General features: G+C 37.9%; 1 protein-coding gene across 2 annotated transcripts in view; it reads left to right on the top strand.

The window, feature by feature from the left end:
* LOC134541157 (uncharacterized) overlaps window positions 1–22,641 on the top strand; it is a 123,828-nt gene that overhangs the window by 72,114 nt on the left and 29,073 nt on the right. For both annotated transcript variants that reach the window (XM_063384382.1, XM_063384381.1), the window contains exons 11-12: window positions 312–548; window positions 7,938–8,387. In XM_063384382.1, the coding sequence (XP_063240452.1) occupies window positions 312–548; window positions 7,938–8,387 (687 nt within the window). The remainder of the gene's footprint in view (window positions 1–311; window positions 549–7,937; window positions 8,388–22,641) is intronic.

Genomic DNA, 22,641 nt, shown 5'->3' with positions numbered 1-22,641 from the left:
GCTCGCGGGTTTGGGTCGGCCCCGGTGGGCCTCGTGTGGTCGGCCTGGCGGCTCGCCGCTCGGGCCTCGGCCGTTAGACTGGGTTTGGTTGCGCTCCTGTTGCGCACCAGGTGTCAGGTCCGTCATGTTAGATTGGCCTGACCGCAGGTAATGACAACTAACACATACTACGACACGGCATTTCTGCTTTCATGTGGTCTTTCTTATCTTTATGCTGTAACGACTAGTGTGTAATTTCTACCTATGCAATGTGCGTACGTGAATGTTGGCTTGCGCACGCGTCCGAGCATAAGGTTAATTGCTGTTTCCAGATGTCGAAGATGTCAAGTTTGTCATTAATTTTGACTACCCGTCCAGCTCGGAAGATTATGTTCATCGGATTGGCAGAACGGGCCGTTCCCAGAAGACTGGTACTGCGTACACATTTTTCACTTCGAGCAACGCTAGACAGGCGGCCGACTTGGTGGCCGTTTTGCGAGAAGCCAATCAAGTTATCAACCCCAAATTGTACGAAATGGCTGAAATGGCAAAAGGAATGGGTGGAAGAGGTATTTATATTAAACCATATTTGTTCTACATTTAGTATTTTATCTAAAGTGTTTAGAATATTTTAGTTAAATTAGTAATATTTTTCTCCATTATAAACTACTTTTAACTTTATCCTTTTAACTATTATTAATTAAAGAATTGTAGATATTGACAAGCTACCAAATGAAATAACTATACCAAAAAGAAAGTAGCATACACTGAAATGTTATTTGCTCTTATCTCTTCTACTCTAATTTCATGCAACATTTCATTGAACTGAATATGTGAACCTCATGGGAATGCAGATACACGCACCTGTTTGCAAAAATGTTGATGTTAGGGTTTATACACCTCGTTAATATCCTTAAAAAGTCCTTCATTTGTCTTTAACTGAATAAGGGCCCTTAAGTCCTTAAATTTTACTAATTATCCTTAAAACAACCTTAATATTTTAATGTTCATTTGTATAAAGTAAATGTTGTTAAGTGATCAAATTAAAAGTTAGTGCTTTAAATTTCAGATACAGATATCATTCTGGATGATATAGGTATATCTGTAAGAATTGAATTAACCAACAAAATTATTAATCCAAAAATTTCAGAGGGCACCCTCGAATATGGTTAGCACCATAAATCGGTCTTCAGTAGCATTCCATTGATACAAGCGAAGTTTTTGTTCCGTGTTTCAGTTTATTGGTGCATAAGAAATACCCTTGGTCCTTTCTTATCTGCTTGATTACTGTAGTAGGTGTGAGGCAGCAGTCCCTTTACCCCTCTTCCGCCCTTTTCATTCTTTATGATCCCACCTATTTCCACACTGCCAAACAAAAAAGACAAAGGTGAAAACTATTATTTTTTTTATAGAAAAAAGACTGCACGCTACCCTTCCTTCCTATAAATACTAGCAAGCACGTTACAGACAGCAAGAAACTTGTGCACGGGATTGAAGGAATATAAAAGAAGCGGCACTTAAAAGCACAGACGACGGTTGAATTTTTGTCATGAAATGTTGCAGTTGAAAGCGTGGGAAATCTCTGGCACGAACAATCACATTGGGGCACAGTTGTGCTGTAAAAACCTGTCAGAGATAGGCATGACGGTTTGTGTACAGTGCCAGTTCACCGACATTTACGGAGAGAGGGAGGTAGAACCATCAACACTGCTGTGTGGCCACATGTACTCAACCGTTGGCACACTCAAACTCTGGCTGGTTTATTTTCAAATTTTTCTCCTCCAGTGGAATACTATAACAGCACACTCTTACGTGCAGGCACACCAGAGCAATTCATTGCTCACTGGAGAGATATTTTAACAAAAAAATATTTACTTTTATTAAAAATTGACCACACACTACAATTATAGAATATTTTGTTTTTGCCGAAAGTGGAACAGTCGCACTACCTTTTTTTAAACTAAAAATCTGCATAAAATATATAACCCATACGCTAGTAAATACGGTTATTGCAACTAAGGTACACATTACAACCAGCGTGTATAAAAGAATGCACTTGTAGACTTTTTTTTCTACTGTATATCCAGTTCATATCCCACAGTGATGACAAAGTTTGACTACCAAGAGAATTTTTGGAAGTAAGCATAATTTTCGAGCTAGTGTAAGCTCGGCTTCAATTTACAGTTTTCTTCCTGCAGTAGAACCCAGAATTTATAGTACGGCTTTCAACGTTTTCTTGTTTTTTGCCCAATTTTATTTCAGTCCCTTTTGACCTCATTTGACATATTGCAATAATTTCCAGTTGATTACAATGCATTTACAATATGCTTTCTTGAGAGATAATTTTGTATTGCAGTTGTAACAGTTTGTTACCACTCACCACCTACGGCTAGCTCAAAATTAGGTGATGAGTGGAACATACAGGTTAGTAGCAGTTCACGAAAAAATTCTTACTCAATGTTCGATGTATTTCCTGTTTTTTTATTAATGTATAAATCAAACTATATTCCGTACAACAGAGTAAATATCAATTATATGCAGGGGCGCAACAACAGGGGGCAAGGGTATTTTGCCCCCCCCCCCCCCCCACCCTGCCCCCCTGAAACCTTGAAGTGGGGGCAAACAGGGGCAAAGAAAGTGCTGTGTAATCAATTTTTAGATGATAAAACAGCTTAAATAGCACCATTTTCCACCTTGAAATACAAATTTTCCCGGGGGAGGACCCCCCCCCCACCCGTTTCAATAGGGGGGATTGATGATTCTTTATAAAAAGGTATGTTGCCCCCCCCCCCCCCCTTTTGGAAATTTAGTTGTTGCGCCCATGATTATATGTATGTACATTTAAAAAAAAAAAACTTGGAGCCATTGCCTGACGTTGGCCTGGTGTCCGAACAATGACCGCTCGGCCTGGCGCTCGGACAATGACTAATATACAGCCTTCCCTCCCTTTGTGCGGGCAGTGTCCTGGGCTCGCTGACGTAATTGTCAGCCAATCACGGTGCATGGCAACAGAGGCTTCCACGTAATGCTTACTTCTGTTCCCACGACGCAGTGATTTTGTCTCTTTCTCACACTCCCGTGACTGTGACTCACACGCCTAGCGTGTGAAACAAAGCCTCGGTCGTGGAAAAACGAAGGAGAATAGTGTCAGCATGCCTTCCCACACAAAGAAGACAGCAAAAAAAAATACTTCAAAAAATAAACATGAATTTTAAAAATAAAAACAATAAACCCAGAGAATTATGTTTACAATAACTTCGAAAGTAGAAAATTTTACATCTAACCTGAAATGACAAAAAAATTTATAACAAATTATTATTACTGGATTGTATGAGGAAGGCTGTAATCTGGGTTGTTACAAGTTCTTGATAAACATTGCATCAAGGTAGGGTTAAGGGTAAGAAGGGTGGGGAGAAATGTTTAATCTTCATAAAATTAATAAGTTTAGTTTGTATTCTTTCAATTCTCTCAAAATCAGTTGAATTGATAGAATTCCAAACTACAGAACAGTATTCAAGTTTTGACATTATAAGGGAGAAATAGAGAGGATTGATTCAGGATTGGTCACACAATACCGTATTTACTCGCGTAAAGGCCCCCCCCCCCCTTTTTTTTTTCTAAATTTTTATATCCAAAAAAGGGGAGGGGACCTGCCTATACGTGAATTTGGAGGAAAAAATAGACTTTTTTTTTTTCAGGTATGAAAAACTAACATTTAATAAAAGCAAAATGAAATACCTCCACAACTTATTTAAACGCCATTTAATTTTTGATTAAATGAAATAGCTGGCGGAACGACTGGCAGGTTGTGCGTCTTTGTTCAAATGAGTGTGGGTGGGGGAGGCAGCGATGCGGCAGGAGGGAGAGGCAGAGGCGTTACTTAACATCCCTCCTGCCAGCTAGCCAGCCAACCAGACAAAGGAGTGTTAGAAATACCAGTTTCATGGTACATGTACCAGTTTTCATAGTAATTCCTTGACGTATTACCGGTATACACCAATCCCTCACTTAGCACGACTAATTTGTTCCTAAAAATGTCCGTGTTAATCGAAATCGCGTATTCTGAAGCATTAGTCCCCATAAATATAAGGCTAAATTATTTAATGTGTTCCAAGATGTGTAGGGAAGTAATCTTTACATAATATAAATGCGTAGAGTAATACTTGAAAATTCATATGTCATATCATTTATCTTTTTAAGCCTACCACCGAATACGTTAGATAAAGAAAACATGGCACAGTGTAACGGGAGATAAGTGGTAACATATTTACCGTCAGTCAGCAGGTTGGCTTGCCCGCCCAGGCGTGACCTTCAACACGCGCGCGCGTCTGTCTGTCTGCCTGCCTGCCTGCTGTTGCAAGCAGCTGGATCCTTTGTTATTACGTTTAAAACTTAACAAAATTAAAACACTTTTATGAAATTAAGAACCGGTTTTATATAACTTTAAAACACACAGCCATATGTAAACATTTAATTTGTTATGCACACCTCTTATAAAAGCGCTATGTAAACAAATCAGTTAACAGATAAACAGATTTAGATTTTCCCTAGAGCACAAACATAACATTAAAATACGGGTACACTCCCTATTTAACGCGGTTGTCGGGGGGACATAACTTTTACCCGCGTTGTTGCATAACCGCGATGTTTCGATGTGACCAAGGTCAAAAGGCATAAAACACCGCCTGTGTTCTAATAGGTCGGCAAGAACGCACAGTATAGACGGCCCGCCTTTGTGCGGACTTTGCATCCGCAGTTTCCACTAAACACGGGTGAAAAAATAAAAATAATAAATTTTAAATATAAATATTAAATGTTGAATTGTTTTTATTTTTCCGCGTGCCGCGCACAGTTTGTCGCACGGCCTACGAGCGCGCCACACGTCGCCATACACACGTGCGGCACACACGCTGCTGCCAGTCTCGTGGTGTCAGCCACAGTATCTGCTTCGTCAGTGTCCGTAACAAAGTAAGTGCAGTGTGTGCGGTTACACACGATTCTGTGGTCAAAGTCTTCTAAAAAGAAAGGCCGTAGTGATACTTCAAACCGAATATGAATCGCAAAGTACCGAGTTTGATTGACAAAATAAAAAATCTAGATTTACTTACAGATAGCTTGTCTTTTGTAGAAGCAGGCCGCAGATACAGGAAAAAAACGATTCTAGCATTCGTACAATAAAAAATAAAGAATCGTCTATCGTGTCAAGTGGTTAAACTTTATTATCCATGCTTACAGTAAATTATAAATGGTCACATGTGGGAAACAAAAATTGCACCAATTTAATTTTAGCGCAATCAGTGACGCCGTATTAAAAACCGTGTTAAACTTTGTCTTAACTTATTTCACCAAACGCTGTGTCGAGTTGCTGAGTGTGTGTGGCTCGGATCGGCAAGTGTTATATTCCCCAGCCTCTGTTTAAAGGTCGGGAGACCGCTACACATAAACATTTCCGGGACTTGTTTACTACCTCACGGCAAAAGTGGTACAGTATGGTTCACGTACATATTGGACCACTGGGAATTCCTGGGCAAAGATTAAAAATACGCTAGCCGATTTACTTTACTATTTAATGTTAAAACATTATACCAAAGTAAAAAGATGAACTTGTATAATACAATGAATTACCCAATAATATTACGTCTGTAGGTTTAAGTTGTAACAAAACATTTATATACAGATGTCCAGTAAAGTACCAATTAAGATTCTGGAGTGGAATTTTAAACACCGGACTACCTGATTTTGCCTTGTACGCAGCGATGCTGCTCAGTCAAGTGACTCATGCTCTGCCTGTGTGCTGCGTGAACACATTCCCTCCCCCACTCCCCCTGGTGTTTCTGCCTGCTCTAATCTCTACCTCTCTCCATGTTCTCGGCTAGCTTCTCCCTACCCAGCGCTTGCCGACAACCAAGCCTATCCAACATCAATCCCCAGCCGAGTCACGCTGGATAATGTCGCTGGACGGTGGGCTTTATCAGGTCCCCTGCTTCATTTGTGAGATAAAGCGACGTTAAGAACTAGTCTTTCAGAAAATATCACTGGGCTGGATTGGACCATAATTTGAAAACCCTACAAGATAGAGGAATAATGTACGGAGATATCTTGTTTAGAATTTTACTGCGGACATTTTCTACGCCTAGGCTTTTTTCTGCCCGATGCTTAGTTTGTTAGTTACAACGCAAAATTATCCTAATCGGCTGTCAACCATTTATTCCATTATTATTATTCATTTCTGACTGGGGGACATGGTTTGACCCGCGATATACCCGATTCTGCGATCAATCGGGGCGCGATATACCGGGAGTTTACTGTATGTACAATATGTACATATACAAAACATAAAAGTTAGTTAAATATTTTCTGGGGTGAAATTAACACTATCATCTTGCTTTTTTTAAAAAAACGTGTCCAATTTCATCTGCTTTGGTTTCTGTACGGTACGGCCTGGTCTGCAGCCGGGCATCAACGGTAGGGCCTGGTCTGCGGCCGGGCATCAACAGTGCGGCCCGGTGTTTGTTTATCTGCGTGCGCATCTCTTTCCCCTCGCATTCCAAACCACTCTTCCCCCCTCGAATTCCATACCTGACGTCGCGTCGTTTCCGAGATTTTTTTTAGCCTGTGGCGATTTCGTGCTAACGGAAATTTACAGACGTGCTATTCGAGACTAGGGCAGTAAAATTTACATTGTGCTAACTGAATTCGCATTAATTGAAGACGTGCTATGCGAGGGATTGGTGTATTATCTTTTGTCTTAGTTAATAAATACAAAGATTAAATTATTTTCGATTAGGTAGGGGTATAAAAAAACGAAAAAATAAGTTTTAGACATTAAGTTAGTTTTAAAAATATTAAACTGTGATGACCAAGTTACATAAAAAAAATTTGTTTACAAAAATACCTCGCAATAGGATGCCCTCTTCATTCTTCCTGTCGGAGTCAACATGTGTTCGGGAGATCTCATCCACTCGCTGTACTATTTTCTGAAGTGGGTTTTGAATTTTTGAAGGGCCGGTTCACAACGTCCAGAGGTTGCAAAATCTGAGTTAAACCTCTGGGTATTATGACAAGATCGCGCCTCTCTTCTCTAATCCTCGTTTTCACCTTCTCCGTCAGGTGGCCTCTGAAACTATCCAACACTAGCATGGAGCGTTGACGTAGAAGACCACCTGGCCGTGAATTCCAAACTTTGTTCAACCAGTCGACAACCAAGTCTTCTGTCATCCACCCCTTTATCTGTGCACGGACAATAATACAATTCAGCATTTTTTCCTTCAGCATAGTCTTTCTAGCAAAGATCACGTACGGCGGGAGTTTGCGGCCGTCAGTCGTTATCGCGAGCATGACAGTGGCTCTCGGTTTCTCTGCACCTAATGGAAAATGATCTCTCGCCCACTGGTTTTATCGTTGTGTTCTCAGGCATGTCGAAATAAATTGGAGTTTGGTCAGCATTCCCCGATCTGGGAAAGCATGTATTGGTGCTGCTTTCGTAGCGATATCACATAGCGCTGGAAGGACAGATTGACTACAGGTTTTGAGATTCTCACTCTGAGGTCAGAAACTTTGATTTCACGCAGTTCATTCTTAATATCTGCAGTTTCAGAACGAGAGTCCAAAAGGGTTTTGAGAATAGTATTATCACAAAAGTTTTGAAACTGAAGGATTGGTCACAAAAGTCCTGTAAGTCACTAATGACCCTTTAATATAAAAAAAAGGTTTAAAAAAAGAGGAATTTGATTAAGTCCGGATATTGGTTCACTAATTATTTTTAGACACGCTGACATGAAATTGTGTAGTAACCTTGGAAAATGGTTTTGTGGATCACAGTATAGATAATTGGAATGAGACAAACATGTTTACCCCCTGAAATCAGTCCTTAAGATGTTATCATTATCACTATTAAATAAAAGCTGAAAGGTGTGATGGGAGGAGCAGTAAGCAGTGATGTACGCCTGTGGTCGCAGGGCGCAACCGCTGGCGCGGGCGCGACAGGGGCGGGAGGGGGGGCCTCGACCGCTCTCGCAGCCGCACCAGGAGCCCCAGCCCGCCCCGGCGGCCCCGCTCGCGCACCCGCAGCAAGAGCAAGGAGCGCCACCGCGAGCGCAGCCGCGAGCGCAACAACCGCAGCCGGAGCCGCGAGCGCAACAACCGCAGCCGGAGCCGCGAGCGCAACAACCGCAGCAGGAGCCGCGAGCGCAACAACCGCAGCAGGAGCCGTGAGCGCAACAACCGCAGCAGGAGTCGAGACCGCAACAACCGCAGCCGCAGTCGTGACCGAAACAACCGCAGCAGGAGCCGCGACCGAAACAACCGCAGCAGGAGCCGCGACCGCAACAACCGCAGCAGGAGTCGAGACCGCAACAGTAGGGATCGCAGCAGGAGTCCGCGTGAGCGTCGAAATGACAACACAGCAGGCAAGTTGCATTTTGAGTTTATTACATTAAGTATGTGTATGATTATGGGCATGTAGATTCTTCGTTGCAATTCTGCCAGGAATTTGAACTGATGATTCTCAAGTTTTGAGTAGGAATCATAACATATTTAGAATGGTGGGTCATAAGAAGTGTCAATCATTTGTATTTAAAATAGATTCACATAAAACCAGAGACTCTTGTACAAATGCTGTATTTACTTGCTAGTAAGCTCACAATAATTATACAACTTGCCCTACACTAATATACACATGTCGTAAATTATTTGAAGGTTACATCACAACTGCAATCACCTATATTTGGCCATAACACCCAAATAACCAAAGTTACCATGTTTTCTCGCATAATCGTCGCACATTTTATTCTAAAATCAAGTTTGAAAAGTAGGGGTGCGAAGATTATGCAGAAAAAAAATTTTGTTTGATAAAGTTATTCATAAAATCAAAACCCATTCATGGAAACTATGTTTATTTAAAAAGTGAAGTATAAAAGAGTATGCCAACAATTTAAATTAATTTGAAGTCATGTAACAAAAACATTTCTTCAACTTTAAATAGAAAAACAATATCTGTGATCCGAATACGAGCCTGAACGAACGCGTAACTATCGTACGCACCACGAAAGAGTGCTGGCCATCAGATTTAGTTACCTCGGCACTCGACAGAGGGAACCACACATAACTTAGAAAGTCACAACTTAGAACTGTCATAACTTAGAAAACTTGGAAAAATCCACGTAACTTAGAAACGCAGAACCACACAACTTAGAAACGCCATAACGTAGAAAGTCACAACTTAGAACTATCATAACTTAGAAACACAATGCAGAACCACACAACTTAGAAACATCACAACTTATAACTATCATAACTTAGAAACACACAACTTAGAACCATCATAACTTAGAAAAACGTAACTTAGAAACACACAACTTAGAAACATCATAATGTAGAAAGTCACAACTTAGAACTATCATAACTTAACACACAACTTACAACTGTCGTAACTTAGAAACACGCAACGCAGAACCACACAACTTAGAAACGTCATAACGTAGAAAGTCACAACTTGGAACTATCACAACTTAGAACGGTCATAACTTAGAAACACGTAACTTAGAAACAGGCAACGCAGAACCACACAACTTAGAAACGTAACGTAGAAAGTCACAACTTAAAACTATCACAAGTTAGAAACACACAACTTAGAAACGTCATAGCGTATACAGTCACAACTTAGAACTATCATAACTTAGAAACACACAACTTACAACTGTCGTAACTTAGAAACACGCAACGCAGAACCACACAACTTAGAAACATCATAAAGTAGAAAGTCTCAACTTAGAACTATCACAACTTAGAAACACTCAACTTAAAATGATCATATCTTAATATCTTAGAAGATTCTATCTTGTGTATTTCTCAGTTATGTATTTTTAAGTTGTGTGTTTCTAAGTTGTGACAGCACCCCTGCCTCTACGAACTCACAGCTAATACAGAAATGGCACTCGCAGTGTGAGTAGGAGCCTGCATATATAAAAGGCCTTCAGTTGTCGACGGACCTGCAAGTAGATGTTTTCATTTCATCCTGCTAACGTTTACGTGAGCGTAAGACCTAGCTTCAGCAGTGTTGAGTACAGCTACTGGGATGCCGGGTATCTACGTACACTAGAGTCCCGTTATAGCGAGGTTTCACGGTTCCGGGTTTGATCCTCGCTATAACCGAATTGGACAAATTTTGGCCCGAAAAAAAATTAAACTGAAAAAAGCATAAAAATTGTGTATAAACCTGTATAATTGGAAAATAACAGGTTATATTAACGAAATCTTAATTTCTGTGAGCAGATATGTGAATTCTCTTTAAAACGATACCCCACAAGTACGGATGTGATCACCGATTGCGTCAAAATAACCAGAATACCCTACCACGCCACGTAAGTATAGCATCTCAGCCCGCGGCCAACGCAGCATTGTCCTGCTATCTATCGTCGACGCGGGCTGTCTGCTGGCGGCCATGTTGGTTTGGGATGTTGCTAACAGGTGGTGCTAGTGTAGCACGACGATTTAATTCCATACAAAAATGCAGGAGTGCGGCAACGCACGTACGCCTCAAACGAAATAGTCGCTGGAAAACTATACTTTTTTCATTTAAAGAAACCTGTCAACTTTTTTAGAAAATAAATTTGGGATTAAACTCAAACCATCACCACCCCTTTCCCGGACAGATACCCCAACAACTGACCGAAACAAAAGTTACAAGAAAACTGTCCTAGCGATTCGGAAATAAATACGGTAATGCTTACTAGAGGTGTAAAAGTAACGAAAAAATGTGTACCCGTATGTATTCGTTAATATAACAATTAGTACTCGTTACTATCGTTACGTTACTCGTTACTTCTGATACCGCATAACATGCTATGTTATGTTGCAGCAACGAATCCAGTCGTATTGCGTACGCGTACAGTATGATGTCGCGTAAATAATAATAAATAGAATATAAACAACTAACAATATTTGATAATTAATAGATTTTGTTAACCAAGAAACAATTAAATCTCATTGGAGTGGCTTTTTAATATTATCTCTTTTAAGATAACCAAAAAACGTGAAAATACGTGATTATAAAAACAAAAACATACATATTTCTAAATTGTAAAAAATACTTTCTTTCGTTGTTCTGTTCCAATCTTAAACTTTTAATAAACAAACCTCGTTATTTGTAACGTAAATTCATCTAATATGCGTGCGCATGCGTAAAACATACGAAAAATGCGAGTTACGAGATGCAGTCGTGTGTAACGTTTCGTTACTTGTTACTAGATGGCACACCCGTTACTCAGTACAGTTGTTGCTGTGACTGTGAAGTCGCAGGTACAGATAACCAACGTAAGTTTGATAAAAGAAAGAAAGGACGGATTCTATTTTTAAAGCCACACAATTAGGTGGCGACTGCAAGGCTGAAGAATGTGACAGGCGTCAACGGCAAGATGTCTAGTGGCGAGCGAGAGGGGTGGAGATAAAGCAGACAAATGTCAAAAGCGCGCTTCAAGCGATCACGCCGTAAATTCCTCAAAAATACCTCGTTATATCCGTGTTCTCGCTATTACCGTGCTCGCTATAACGAGATTCTACTGTACATATACAGAAACCTGTGATGGAGGCGCTCAGCATTGGCGGTTTGCGCACTTTCCTGTGTCCTACGAACCGACTCAGCAGCTGGTAGATTGTTGCGAACCTGGAAACTGCCGTCTATCACATGAGACCACTTATAAGTTAATAAGTATGATTATAATTCTTTATTTTTTTAATTTTTAGACCAGATTTTTCTAATGAAAAAGGTGTGGGACTAAGTAAGTTGTATGGTTGGATCAGATTTAGGATGTTTTCTTTAAAGAAGCAGTACAAATAACTGATATCAAAATGAATGTAAAAATCATACAATTTCTTATATTTAGTTTTTAAATTCAACTTTATTTAATTATTGCTGTAGAAATGTGGTAATAATAACAGATGGACTGGGTTAACATTCAAAAGTGATGTTAACTTGTGAGAATTATAATATATCATATTTCAAAAGCACGTGTGCGCCACGTTCTGGTGCAACCATGCAGTAATAAAATAGTAAGTGAATCAATGAATTATTTTTTTTAACACATTAAATAGTCATAATTGATTCTACACAAAAATATCACCAAGAAAGTATTGAAATACATATTATTTTATTCTGAACTTAAATCGAAATGGAAATGTTAACACTACACATAATTGTACAAAAGCAAACATTTTAAAAATGTAAATCTACTTAAATATTTGTTTTAAAGCAAATTTAACTAAAATGCAAAGGTTTGAACCGAGTAGGAATTTGAATAATTAAAACTTATTGGCAGTTTCTAAAGAGCAATGTGTGCAATACACCAAGGGCCTTTCACGACTGCAGTGAAGAAAGCATCGACAATGGAACAGCTGCGGTCAGTAGGAATAACACGGAATAGAGACAATACTAAGAATATGTCAAATTAAAAATCATGCTACAAAATAAGTATGCTGTTGATAAAAAACAAAACCTTTTAAGTGTTTTGTAAGGAATAATTGTTGGGCCGATCCCTAAAATATACCGATTCCGATTCCATTTTCAATTCTTAAATTAAGGGTCGATTCTTCGAATCCGATTCCGATTCCTTAATTTTTATCTGAAATGTTCAACAGAGTAACATGCTAAGAAAAAAAAAGGTTGGTTATGATTTTAAAAATGTAATTGCATTGTGTTTCATTTTCTGTGCAGAAATTAACATTATATACAGCTTTTATAATGTTAAAAAGTATGTTCATTACCATCAAGTTACGCTACCTTGAATTTCTAGCACAATTTGGCCTTTTAACCTTGCACATAGACGAAACACGTGTTCAAACACTGTCAATAATCAAAGATGTCTTATGACGTAAATTGTAAATAATGTTATAACTTAACCAACTTTAGATACCTTACATTATCAACTCAATTAATTAATTGTAAAAAAAAGAGGTTTGTACGGTTAGGTTAAGAATTTTATTTTCAAGCATAACTACAGTCAAACCTCTATCTATCGTTTTTCAGGGGACCAACAAAAAAATTCAGTAGATGCGGACATTCAATAGATGTGGACTTCAACCTAAGAATTTTTAAAAAATATTTCAACCTCAAAATTAGTGTCAGAAATATATCAGTTACTTGTCTTTAAAGTTAAATCAGTTGAAAAATAAATAAAAATGGAGGTATTTTACTTAATTCAATTTACACTTGCAAAAAAAAAAACATAAGCATAATAAATCTACATGGAAATTAGTCATTTTCAATATCCTGAAGTCTGAAATATGTTTACTCATGTCATCAAATGTAGAGCTGTACTGAAGAAGCCGATTTGGCCAATATTTAATTGAATCAGCATTTCTGCCGACTTCCGATACGCTTGTTAATTTTCGGCCGATATTACTGAAAAACGAGAGAGACTGCCATAACCTAAAAATCCACGAGTACCCTTTTCAATTTCGTAGTAGTACTGCATTCTTTCAGATCGCATTATTTCTTCGCAACATGTGCCAAACGTACATATTTAAATTTAACATCCCTTTTTTCAATAATGTTCTTTAATTTTAATATGTCATAAATAAATACATTACCGTCACGGTAAATAGACATCTCGGTTGTTACGGTAACTGTAGTGCAAATGTGGTAGCTATCGTGCTTCTGTAGTAATTATGGTATAGACAAAGAATCTTTAGTTCATTTTATGGTAATTATCTTAGGATAACAATTGGGTTTGTACTGTAGTTATGGTACATCATCCATATTTCTTCGTAAGTTGTTCATTTGTCTTTTCTTCATATTTACGTGCTCCATTACTTGGCTGCAGATTCAAGGTGATATTTACCATTGTATACTATCGTTACTGTTTTTATGACGGTTTCTTTCTAAGAAATGGTTATTTCTGCAAAATCTTTAAGGTTAAACGATCATCTATTATAATTTATAGTGACGGGACCACATATTTTGTACGATGAATGCGGACAAAACGATAATTCGAACATCGGTACAAGCGGACGTTTTTAACCTTAGTTGTATGGCAATTTTGCCGGGACCGTAGAAAGTATACGATAAACACGGACAATCGATACATGCGAGTTCGATAGATGGAGGTTTGACTGTAAATCATGATCCAAATAAAATGACAATATAACCTCATTTATACATATTTCAAGGGACCAGGGCGGAAAAAAAAAGAGGGAAATGTAAAAATAAAACTTTATTATCTCATTATGATGGAAATGACAAGAAACAAATACGCACCACATTAAAATAAAATATCAGAGATGCTTACGTTTTAATATATTAACTAGAACTTAATTATCTCACTTGGTGAAAAGAATAAATCCATCCAGTCTTGCAGTTCTTCACAACCGTAAAAAGAAAATAAATTTTCGGTTCTTGAGTAAGAAAGTTCTGTGCATATATCTCAAAATTTCCACATTTTATGGTGAGATTTTCTTACACAAAATATTTGAACTCTTGAAATAATTTCGTGTTAACATTTATTTTATTTCAGAAATTTATCGGAAACAATTCTGTTAAACTAACACAACTACTTTCAAAACATTGTTTATGTTTGGTAATACAAAATTACGAACGTTTCAGCAGCAATGATAATTCAGATTAGCCAACTGCCTTTCCAAAATATACCGTATATACTCGTGTATAGCGCGCCCTTTTTTCCCCTCAAGTAAAGGAAAAAAATAAGGATGCGCGCTATACACGGGGAAAAAAATTTTTAGGGGGGGGAGGCGGGGAGGAGTGGAAGTCGTTAAGGGTCCTTTGGGCGTATGGTCTCCGCGAGAAGAGCTCTCCATGCCACGTGTTCGAGCAGTCCGGGAGGCGTGGTGTAGGGTCGGGGGCGTGGTCTACCCTAGTGACGCACCTAAAGACTGTTGCAGTGGTGGGGGTGCGAGCCGCCCGGCTTGTCCCTTCCCCTCCGTCATTGTCCGCTAGGCACCCGAGAGCGAGGGGCTGGCGGACTGTCGCGGCGGCAGGTACAGCGCCTCTCGCTCGCTATCCCAGTAGCGACCGTATGATAATTTTTTTTTTTTTTTTTTTTAACGCTCGTGGAAACCAATGGATCAACGTGGTTGTCAGATGTATTGTCTCTAAACTGGTCCAGTCCCAAGGGAGCGTTCAAGTATTACGTAACGCAATTTTTTGATATTTTTGACCCTTCCTCCCCCCCCCCCCCCATGTAACGCGCCGTAACGTTTTTCTGTACCCCCCCTCCCCCCTAGTAAAACGTTACGTGACCATTTTTACCTAAAGTTACAATTATGTGGCGTAACGTACCGGAATAAGTCACTAAAATACCTTTGTTATTGTTTTAATCGCTTTAATGTTATTTATTAACATTTGAAATGTCTTGTTTTTAAAAGCAAGAGCTTTATAATGTTTTTTTTGGTCCTAATAAATTTTTACTACTCAATCATACATTTAGCAATCATACATTTAATTACGTCGTTTTCCTGACTTAGCCCTGTCCTTACACACTTTTTGCTTTATCCGCCATTTTTCTTCTCACGCATTCTCCTATTTTAGCGTTTTACTAATAAAGCTATTAAAATCAAATAACAAATTTTATTTATAATAATTATTTTTACCTTTGGCAATGCAATTTCAAACATAAAACTAACTGAAATAAAACATATTTGTCAAAATATAATCGTATTTAAGAATACGATCGAACGAAAACGAAAAACATTTAAAATAAAATTAGCCATAATTAAAATAAGTAGATTGTAAAAAAAAAAACAAAAAAAAAACAATTCAATTGGAGTTTTACTGCTCCTCTGTCCATGGGCTTGCCAGCCACTCAGATTATTTCATTACTGGCATCCAGAGAGCAGACGAAGAGGGTTCCGGAATTGTTAACCCGCTTGTATCAACTTCGTCTTCGTCAAGCCAATCGGCATCCTCAGACGATGTTTCACAGCGACGCACAATGCAGAGAAGCTCATTTGCCCTTCTTGCAGCAAGTCGCTGTGGCCGTACTCGACTTTCATGAAGGTGTTGGGCAGTCTTGCCATGCATGAAACGATTGTGCATTTGCACACTCTTGTGGGATGTAAAATAAATCCCACAGGTTGAACATACTCGGTTCTTTAGGTCGGATTGTACCGATGGACAAAATAAATCGTAAGGCATCTGCTAAACCCTTCTAGAGGAGGCGACAGATCAACAGACAACCTCACAAGAAGTGGCGAAAACTTGCATGATATTTTGTCTATCTGACTAGGTACCACGAGCTTGTTTGTGGTTTGAAGGATTGGGCAGGGTGGCGGCAGGAAAGTTTCTGGAAAGACAGATTTTAATGCACTCCTCAAGCGGGAACAGCAGGATTCATCCGCGCATTTAATAACTTGCAAGAAATATTCCGATTCACGGACGTGAGCGCTATACCGCGCCATATTAGGTTCTGCTGGATCCTGCAAGCTATCTTCAGGGTTTCTATATTCCGCCGAAACATCGTAGTTGTCAATTTTCATACAGTCGGCCAAGTGCTTGGAGCACATAAACGAAAAGGGTTGCCATCTTGGGAGATTTTAATTCACTAGTAGTTTTATTAACACTTCAGACCAATCGTCTTTCGTACCACAACATTACTGTTGTAATGAGAGAAAATCTCACACATAGAAAACCGTGTATTGTGAATATCAATACCTACATAATTTCTAATATGGCGATTGGAGTCTACGTTGACAACCGAAGTATAACGAAACCATCCGAATAGCGGTATTTTTTGTTTTAACTACTTTACTGGAGTGACGAGAAAAACTATCACAGCTGTTGATAAATATATATTTTTTTGCTTTACGTTTGGAGTTAAAAAAAACACTCTCTAATCCTGTAAAGCAAGCAGAAGCAATTTTGTGAAGGTAAAAAAAATTAAGTTATCATGCCATTTGAAATTTTGAGAAGAAAAAAAAGGTTTAAAAAATGCGTGAAAGAATTTGTCTCTACGCGACCGTTCTGAAGGGTTTAAAAAAACAAACAATGTCACGTAACGCGTAGGTCAACCCCCCCCCCCCCCTCCCCCCCTGTAACGCATCGTAACGTTTTACAAGGACCCCCCCCCCCTCCCCACAAATTCGTTACGTAATACTTGAACGCTCCCCAATGAGGTATATTTATTGATAGATTAGCAAAAAATTAACAACTTTTGAATCGTTTCTCCATTACCACGTTCACTTTCGGGAGTTCTGTAATTTTTTTCTTCTTTTCACATCTCTAATTATTGTTAAATTTCGAAAATTCGGAAAGTTAGGTAAGGGAACGTGCGTTTATTTAGGCAATATTATGCAACCAAAAAAAAAGCGATAGTCTCCAGATTATTGAGATATATAAGATTGTTTGAAAACACATGTCACCCCTTTTTCTCTCCTTAATTTTACCTTCCATGTTTTAATTTTTTCCTAAAATTTCGTATTAAGGAGTTAACAAAAATAAATACAACACTAATATTTCAGACAACATATAAGTTTACATGATACAACAAACCAAAATTCTACTTTTCTAAAGACCTATTAGAATTGGCAAATTTTAAACCAATAAACTAATTCCATTAAGTTACATTTATAAAAAATGTGTGCTGATAGCTACAACAGCAGCAGTTCTAGAGTGAGTACAAACACAGGATTTTTTAAATGAAATATTGTATTTACATAGGTTTTTACTGTCAATTTATAAACACTGAGATAATTGTCATTATAAAGTATTCCTTACAAAAAATTTTTATGTAATAATTGTACTGGTTTTGCTAAGCCTATGCGCTTTTAAAAAACCTTTACGTTATGAAACGATTATAGGGTCATAGAAATTTGGCGGATTTCACGTAACACTATTCAGCTTAATGAAAAAAAATAGTACTTTCAACAGTCATTTGTACAAAATATAACAAATATATAATTTTACACCAATGTAGGTGGCAGCTGTATCTTCACCGATGTATGCGTATTTCTACCCTCACGTGATCGAGTGTATTATAATCCACATTTGTATGTGTAAAGAACTCTCTTTTGTTATTAAATTGCATCCAACAAAGTAAGTGTAAATTTACCCATTACTTACACATAATTTTTAATAGCTTCGGTGATGGCCCCTCGCAGTTTCAAAATCTTACTTCGTACATTTTTTCTGAGTGTTGGTTTAGCAATTTTTGCCTGCTCGCACAGTACTTTCAATTTATTGCAGTAATTCCTCGGGAGGTGATTACGGCAATCAATTTTTTCTACTGTTATCTTTGCATAGGGTCTAGCTTCCAGAATTTTTGTGTAGCAACTGCTGTCTCCATCGGCTATAAGCTTACCAAATATAACACCATATACAGTTTCACTTTGTTCAAATCCCTCTACGATAATACTTGCTTCCATACTTGCTGAGCTGCCAGTCCAGTTTTTGTAGCTGGTGTGGGCAGGAATCTCTCCATCAAGACTTCGACTACAGACAAAGCAAAACTTGTTTCTAACTCCCATAAACAGAACTTTTTTTTTGTAGAATACCCCACTTTTGCTGTAACACCATAAAGAGCATTGTATTGACATCTATATGAACGTTTTGACCAGCAACCATTTGCTACAACAGTTAAAATAGGAGTACCATCTGCACTCACATCTCTCTCTACTGCTAAAGCTGCTTCTTCTCTTATTGCCTTCTCCATTTCTTTTAGGGCAGCTTTCTCCCATGCATTACATATTTTGTTGCGAACCTTGGTATAAGTTTTGGATGACATGACAGGAATACCTATAGATGAGCAAAACTCTTCGATATGCGAATGACCTCCGCCTATACTCATCATCCCAGCAACGGCTCTTGAATTTACATCTAAATGTGTCTTGTCTTTAACTGGATCCTCTGTACGTAAGTGAATTTTTGATTACACATATTACAATACATTACAAAAGTAGGAGACTAATCATTGGGGATTTCCTTATAAACATTCATATTGCGCAAAGAACATCCACAGTGTGGATTGTGATTTGAGATTTCAGTGATTCTTTTCAGGAAGTATTCTATTTCTACCATTCTAACTCCATGAAGAGGAATTGTTACTGTATCTGTTCCTGATGTAAAAGAGCATTCATTTTCTATTACAAGAGGTTCTTCATCACATTTGTAAAAAATGTATTTTGCATTGTCTATTTCAAGCATCTCAATAAGAATATGTTTTTCATTATGTTCCCGAAGTCATTATTAATTTTGAGAAATTCGACCTCAGGTATCTCGTTCTGTAGATTGCAATACGAATATAGCATCTTAAAGTAAAATAAAGTCCTGAATAAAATAACATCATTACCATTATGTTTATTCTGCATTTAGTATTACATAAAGAATGGGAGAAACCTTTATCAATGAATACTAATATTTGTGAAGACTGCAAAATTCCGAATATACCATCAGAATGGAAGGAAATTTATTACACCATTACGAAGGACAAAACTTGGAGATTGATCTTCACAAAGAAAAAATATTTACCATGCAAGCTATAGTGTGACGACAAGGAAAAGAACCTGCGCAAATCTCACTGCCAGCAGACAGTCACATGATGAGCGCGTCAGGAAGTGGAGGGGGTTAGTAATGGAGCCGCTGTCTGGCTGAAAACACCTTCGCGCTCGGCTGTCTCGCAGTCCGTATTACACGAACCGATCTACGTAATGGCTTCTACTTCGGGATTTAAATCACGTATTAAATCTAGCACGCCAGTGCGGGGAAAAGCTCGTGAGATTGTTTACAATGTTGCAACACATCTCAGTAGACAAAAACAGTTGTATAAATTGACGTACAATGTCTCTGAAACAACAAGTGCTGCAACAGGTGTCTCAGTATCAACAGATAGACGAATTCTAGCAGAATGTAAGGCGAAATTAACGAGCAAAACCAGTTTAGCTTTTTCGACACCGACGCGTAAGAAAACAGAGCATAGGAAAATAATCGAAGTAGACGATTTTACATGTGGTGCCGTGCGGAGAAAAATTCAAGAGTTTTATACAGTAAGGACATTAAATAAGTTGACTAAGGCTTTGCAAGAAGACAATGTTTTGAACTGTAGCAGGGAATACTTGCGAAAGTTGTTGAATAGGTTAGTGTTTCGCTGGAAAAGTGTCAATCGAAGAGAAAGATTTTGATTGAAAAGCCAGAAATAGCTGCTTGGAGAGGGCGCTATCTTGAACAAATGCGTGAGTTACGTGAGGCTGGCAGAACCGTAGTTTATGTTGACGAAACTTATGTTCATGCTACACACAGCGTAAGTTCTTGTTGGCAGTCAGATACGGAAATAGGCGTCACAGAATCCATTGGGAAAGGTCCAAGATAAATTATTGTTCATGCGGGTGGAGAAGAAGGCTTTGTTCCGAATGATTTACTTATTTTTAAGTCAAAACAAAAATCTGGAGACTACCACGATGATATGAATTTTGAAAATTTTTCAATGTGGGTGTAAAGTAAATTACTGCCAAATTTACCTGAAAAAATGTGTTGTAGTTCTGGACAACGCCAGTTATCATAATGCACAGCTAAACAAAAAAACCTACAGCATCATCCTTAAAACAAGACATACAAAACTGGCTAGCAAAAAACAATATTCCATTCTCTTTAACAATGACCAAAGAGAGTCTTCTGCTTTTAGTAAAAAGTGCGCCAGTAAAGAAACAATTAAAAATAGTTGCGTTAATCATGGAGTGTGGCTATGATGTCATTCGCCTGCCTCCATACCATGCTGATTTGAATCCGACTGATCTGGTATGGGCAGACATCAAAAACAAAATTCGGGATGGAATCTCTTCATCGCTAGATGATAAAAGAAAATTGTGTTAGGAATTGTTCAGTATCTATTCTGTGGACAAATGGAAAGAGTGTTGCAAGCATGTGAAAAATATTGGACTATGTTAGCAGTGACAGGAGAATTGACATTGAAATTGATAAAATAATAATAAATGTCGGATGTTCAAGAGACACGGACACTGCAAGCGATACAGACAGTGAGGAAAGCAGTCTTTGTGATTCGGAATAGGTGAATATGTTAATTGTGGGCTATCTTTTTTCCTTGTTTACGAAGTGGTTATTTTCTATGCCTGTTTCAATGTTTTGAAGCAGTACTTACATTTAAAATGGATTCTAAACCACTTCGGTATAATCTTTGCGCAAATATAATTTTTAACTTCCTACATAATAAATTAGACTCGGTGAATCTAAGTTTTTTTAGCCATGCATTTGAATGAGCCTTTATATATATATATATATATATATATATATATATATATATATATATATATATATATTTTAAAAGTGTTAAATGTTTGTGATCTAAACGACGAGTCGATACATGAATCTTCAATCAAAACACCATCATGAAATTAAACATCAAAATGAGAAAAACAATAACAATAATGCTATGCCATGAGGGAAATAGACTTTGATCTGGAAAACTAATTTAAAAATTGTGAGGCGCAATTTAGTTGCCACTGTGGTCAAATGATGAAATGAAATGCATAAGTACGCCGTTGGTGTTCGTGTAAGACGGGCTCAGGCGTGACGGGTTGGTTTGCCACCCCTTTTTTCCCACCGTGGTAGGGGAAGTCTGTGGATGCGCAGAGGAAAATCTGTGAACGCTCTTTTATTCGTTGTCGCATTATACACATCATATTTCGCTGTTTGAAGGACACATTGTGCTTCTATTTATTTAAGTATCTAATAAAATAGTTTTTATTGTATTATCGTATAATTCAATCAGTAAAATACATATGATCTGAATATAGAACTCAACAGGTGTTTGTCTCGTCTCACACAAAATTACTTCAGAAAATATCCAGAAATCTATCTTTGATATATAATCGCTTTGCGAAAAAAATTCTAACCATACCTTTGAAAGCAAATTCCATGACATATAATAATACTGTTACGAAAATATTGCATGAAATTAAGTTCTTGTCCATTACCGACCCGACCCAAAATTATGAGGCACCTCAGTTTTCCACATTGTTTATAGCCAAAGTTAGTTTAGGGACTTCTTTTTTCCTCAAATAATAGAAAGAGAATAATTTTACTTATATTACAATTCTGAGTGTTCTTACTGCCGATAAGACCTAAATTAGCATCTTCAGAAATATTAGGGACAAATAGCCTATGTATCGTTAATTTAGGAGCCAGATCCTTTTACCTTTTGAATGGTGGTTTTCAAAAAAAAATTTGTACGGTACGATATGTGGTTCAATTTTCACAAAGAACTTCACAAAACAAATTTGAAATTCACCTGCTGATGCCTTGTATTTATTTGAGGAGGTGGAGCTGGAATTATCTGTATATGCTATTATTCTCTTTATAAACATATACATTATGAAAAACTTAGAAAGAAACTCCCTACAGCCAATGGTTAACACCTTCTGCTATTCATATTCAGCCTTACACTGAACCTAGAAAACTGAACTGAACGCCGAAACTATAAATCTTTAATGTTTTATGTTTTATAAAATGGAATTTCAAGTAGGCCTAATTTGTATCTAATTTATTTTGAGCAATTATTTAACTTTAAAGACATGGGACATCATGGGTTCATTGACCTTAGACGAGTAACCATTCTGAAAATAACAAGAGCTGAGTGTTGTATTTTGAATTATAGTTTGTAACCATGTTGGTAACACAATTTGTAATACAAACAACAACGTCCAAGG

Source organism: Bacillus rossius, chromosome 18, assembly GCF_032445375.1.
Source record: "Bacillus rossius redtenbacheri isolate Brsri chromosome 18, Brsri_v3, whole genome shotgun sequence".
In the NCBI taxonomy this organism is placed as follows: Eukaryota; Metazoa; Arthropoda; class Insecta; order Phasmatodea; family Bacillidae; genus Bacillus; species Bacillus rossius.
This window is presented reverse-complemented; position numbering and strand designations above follow the sequence as displayed.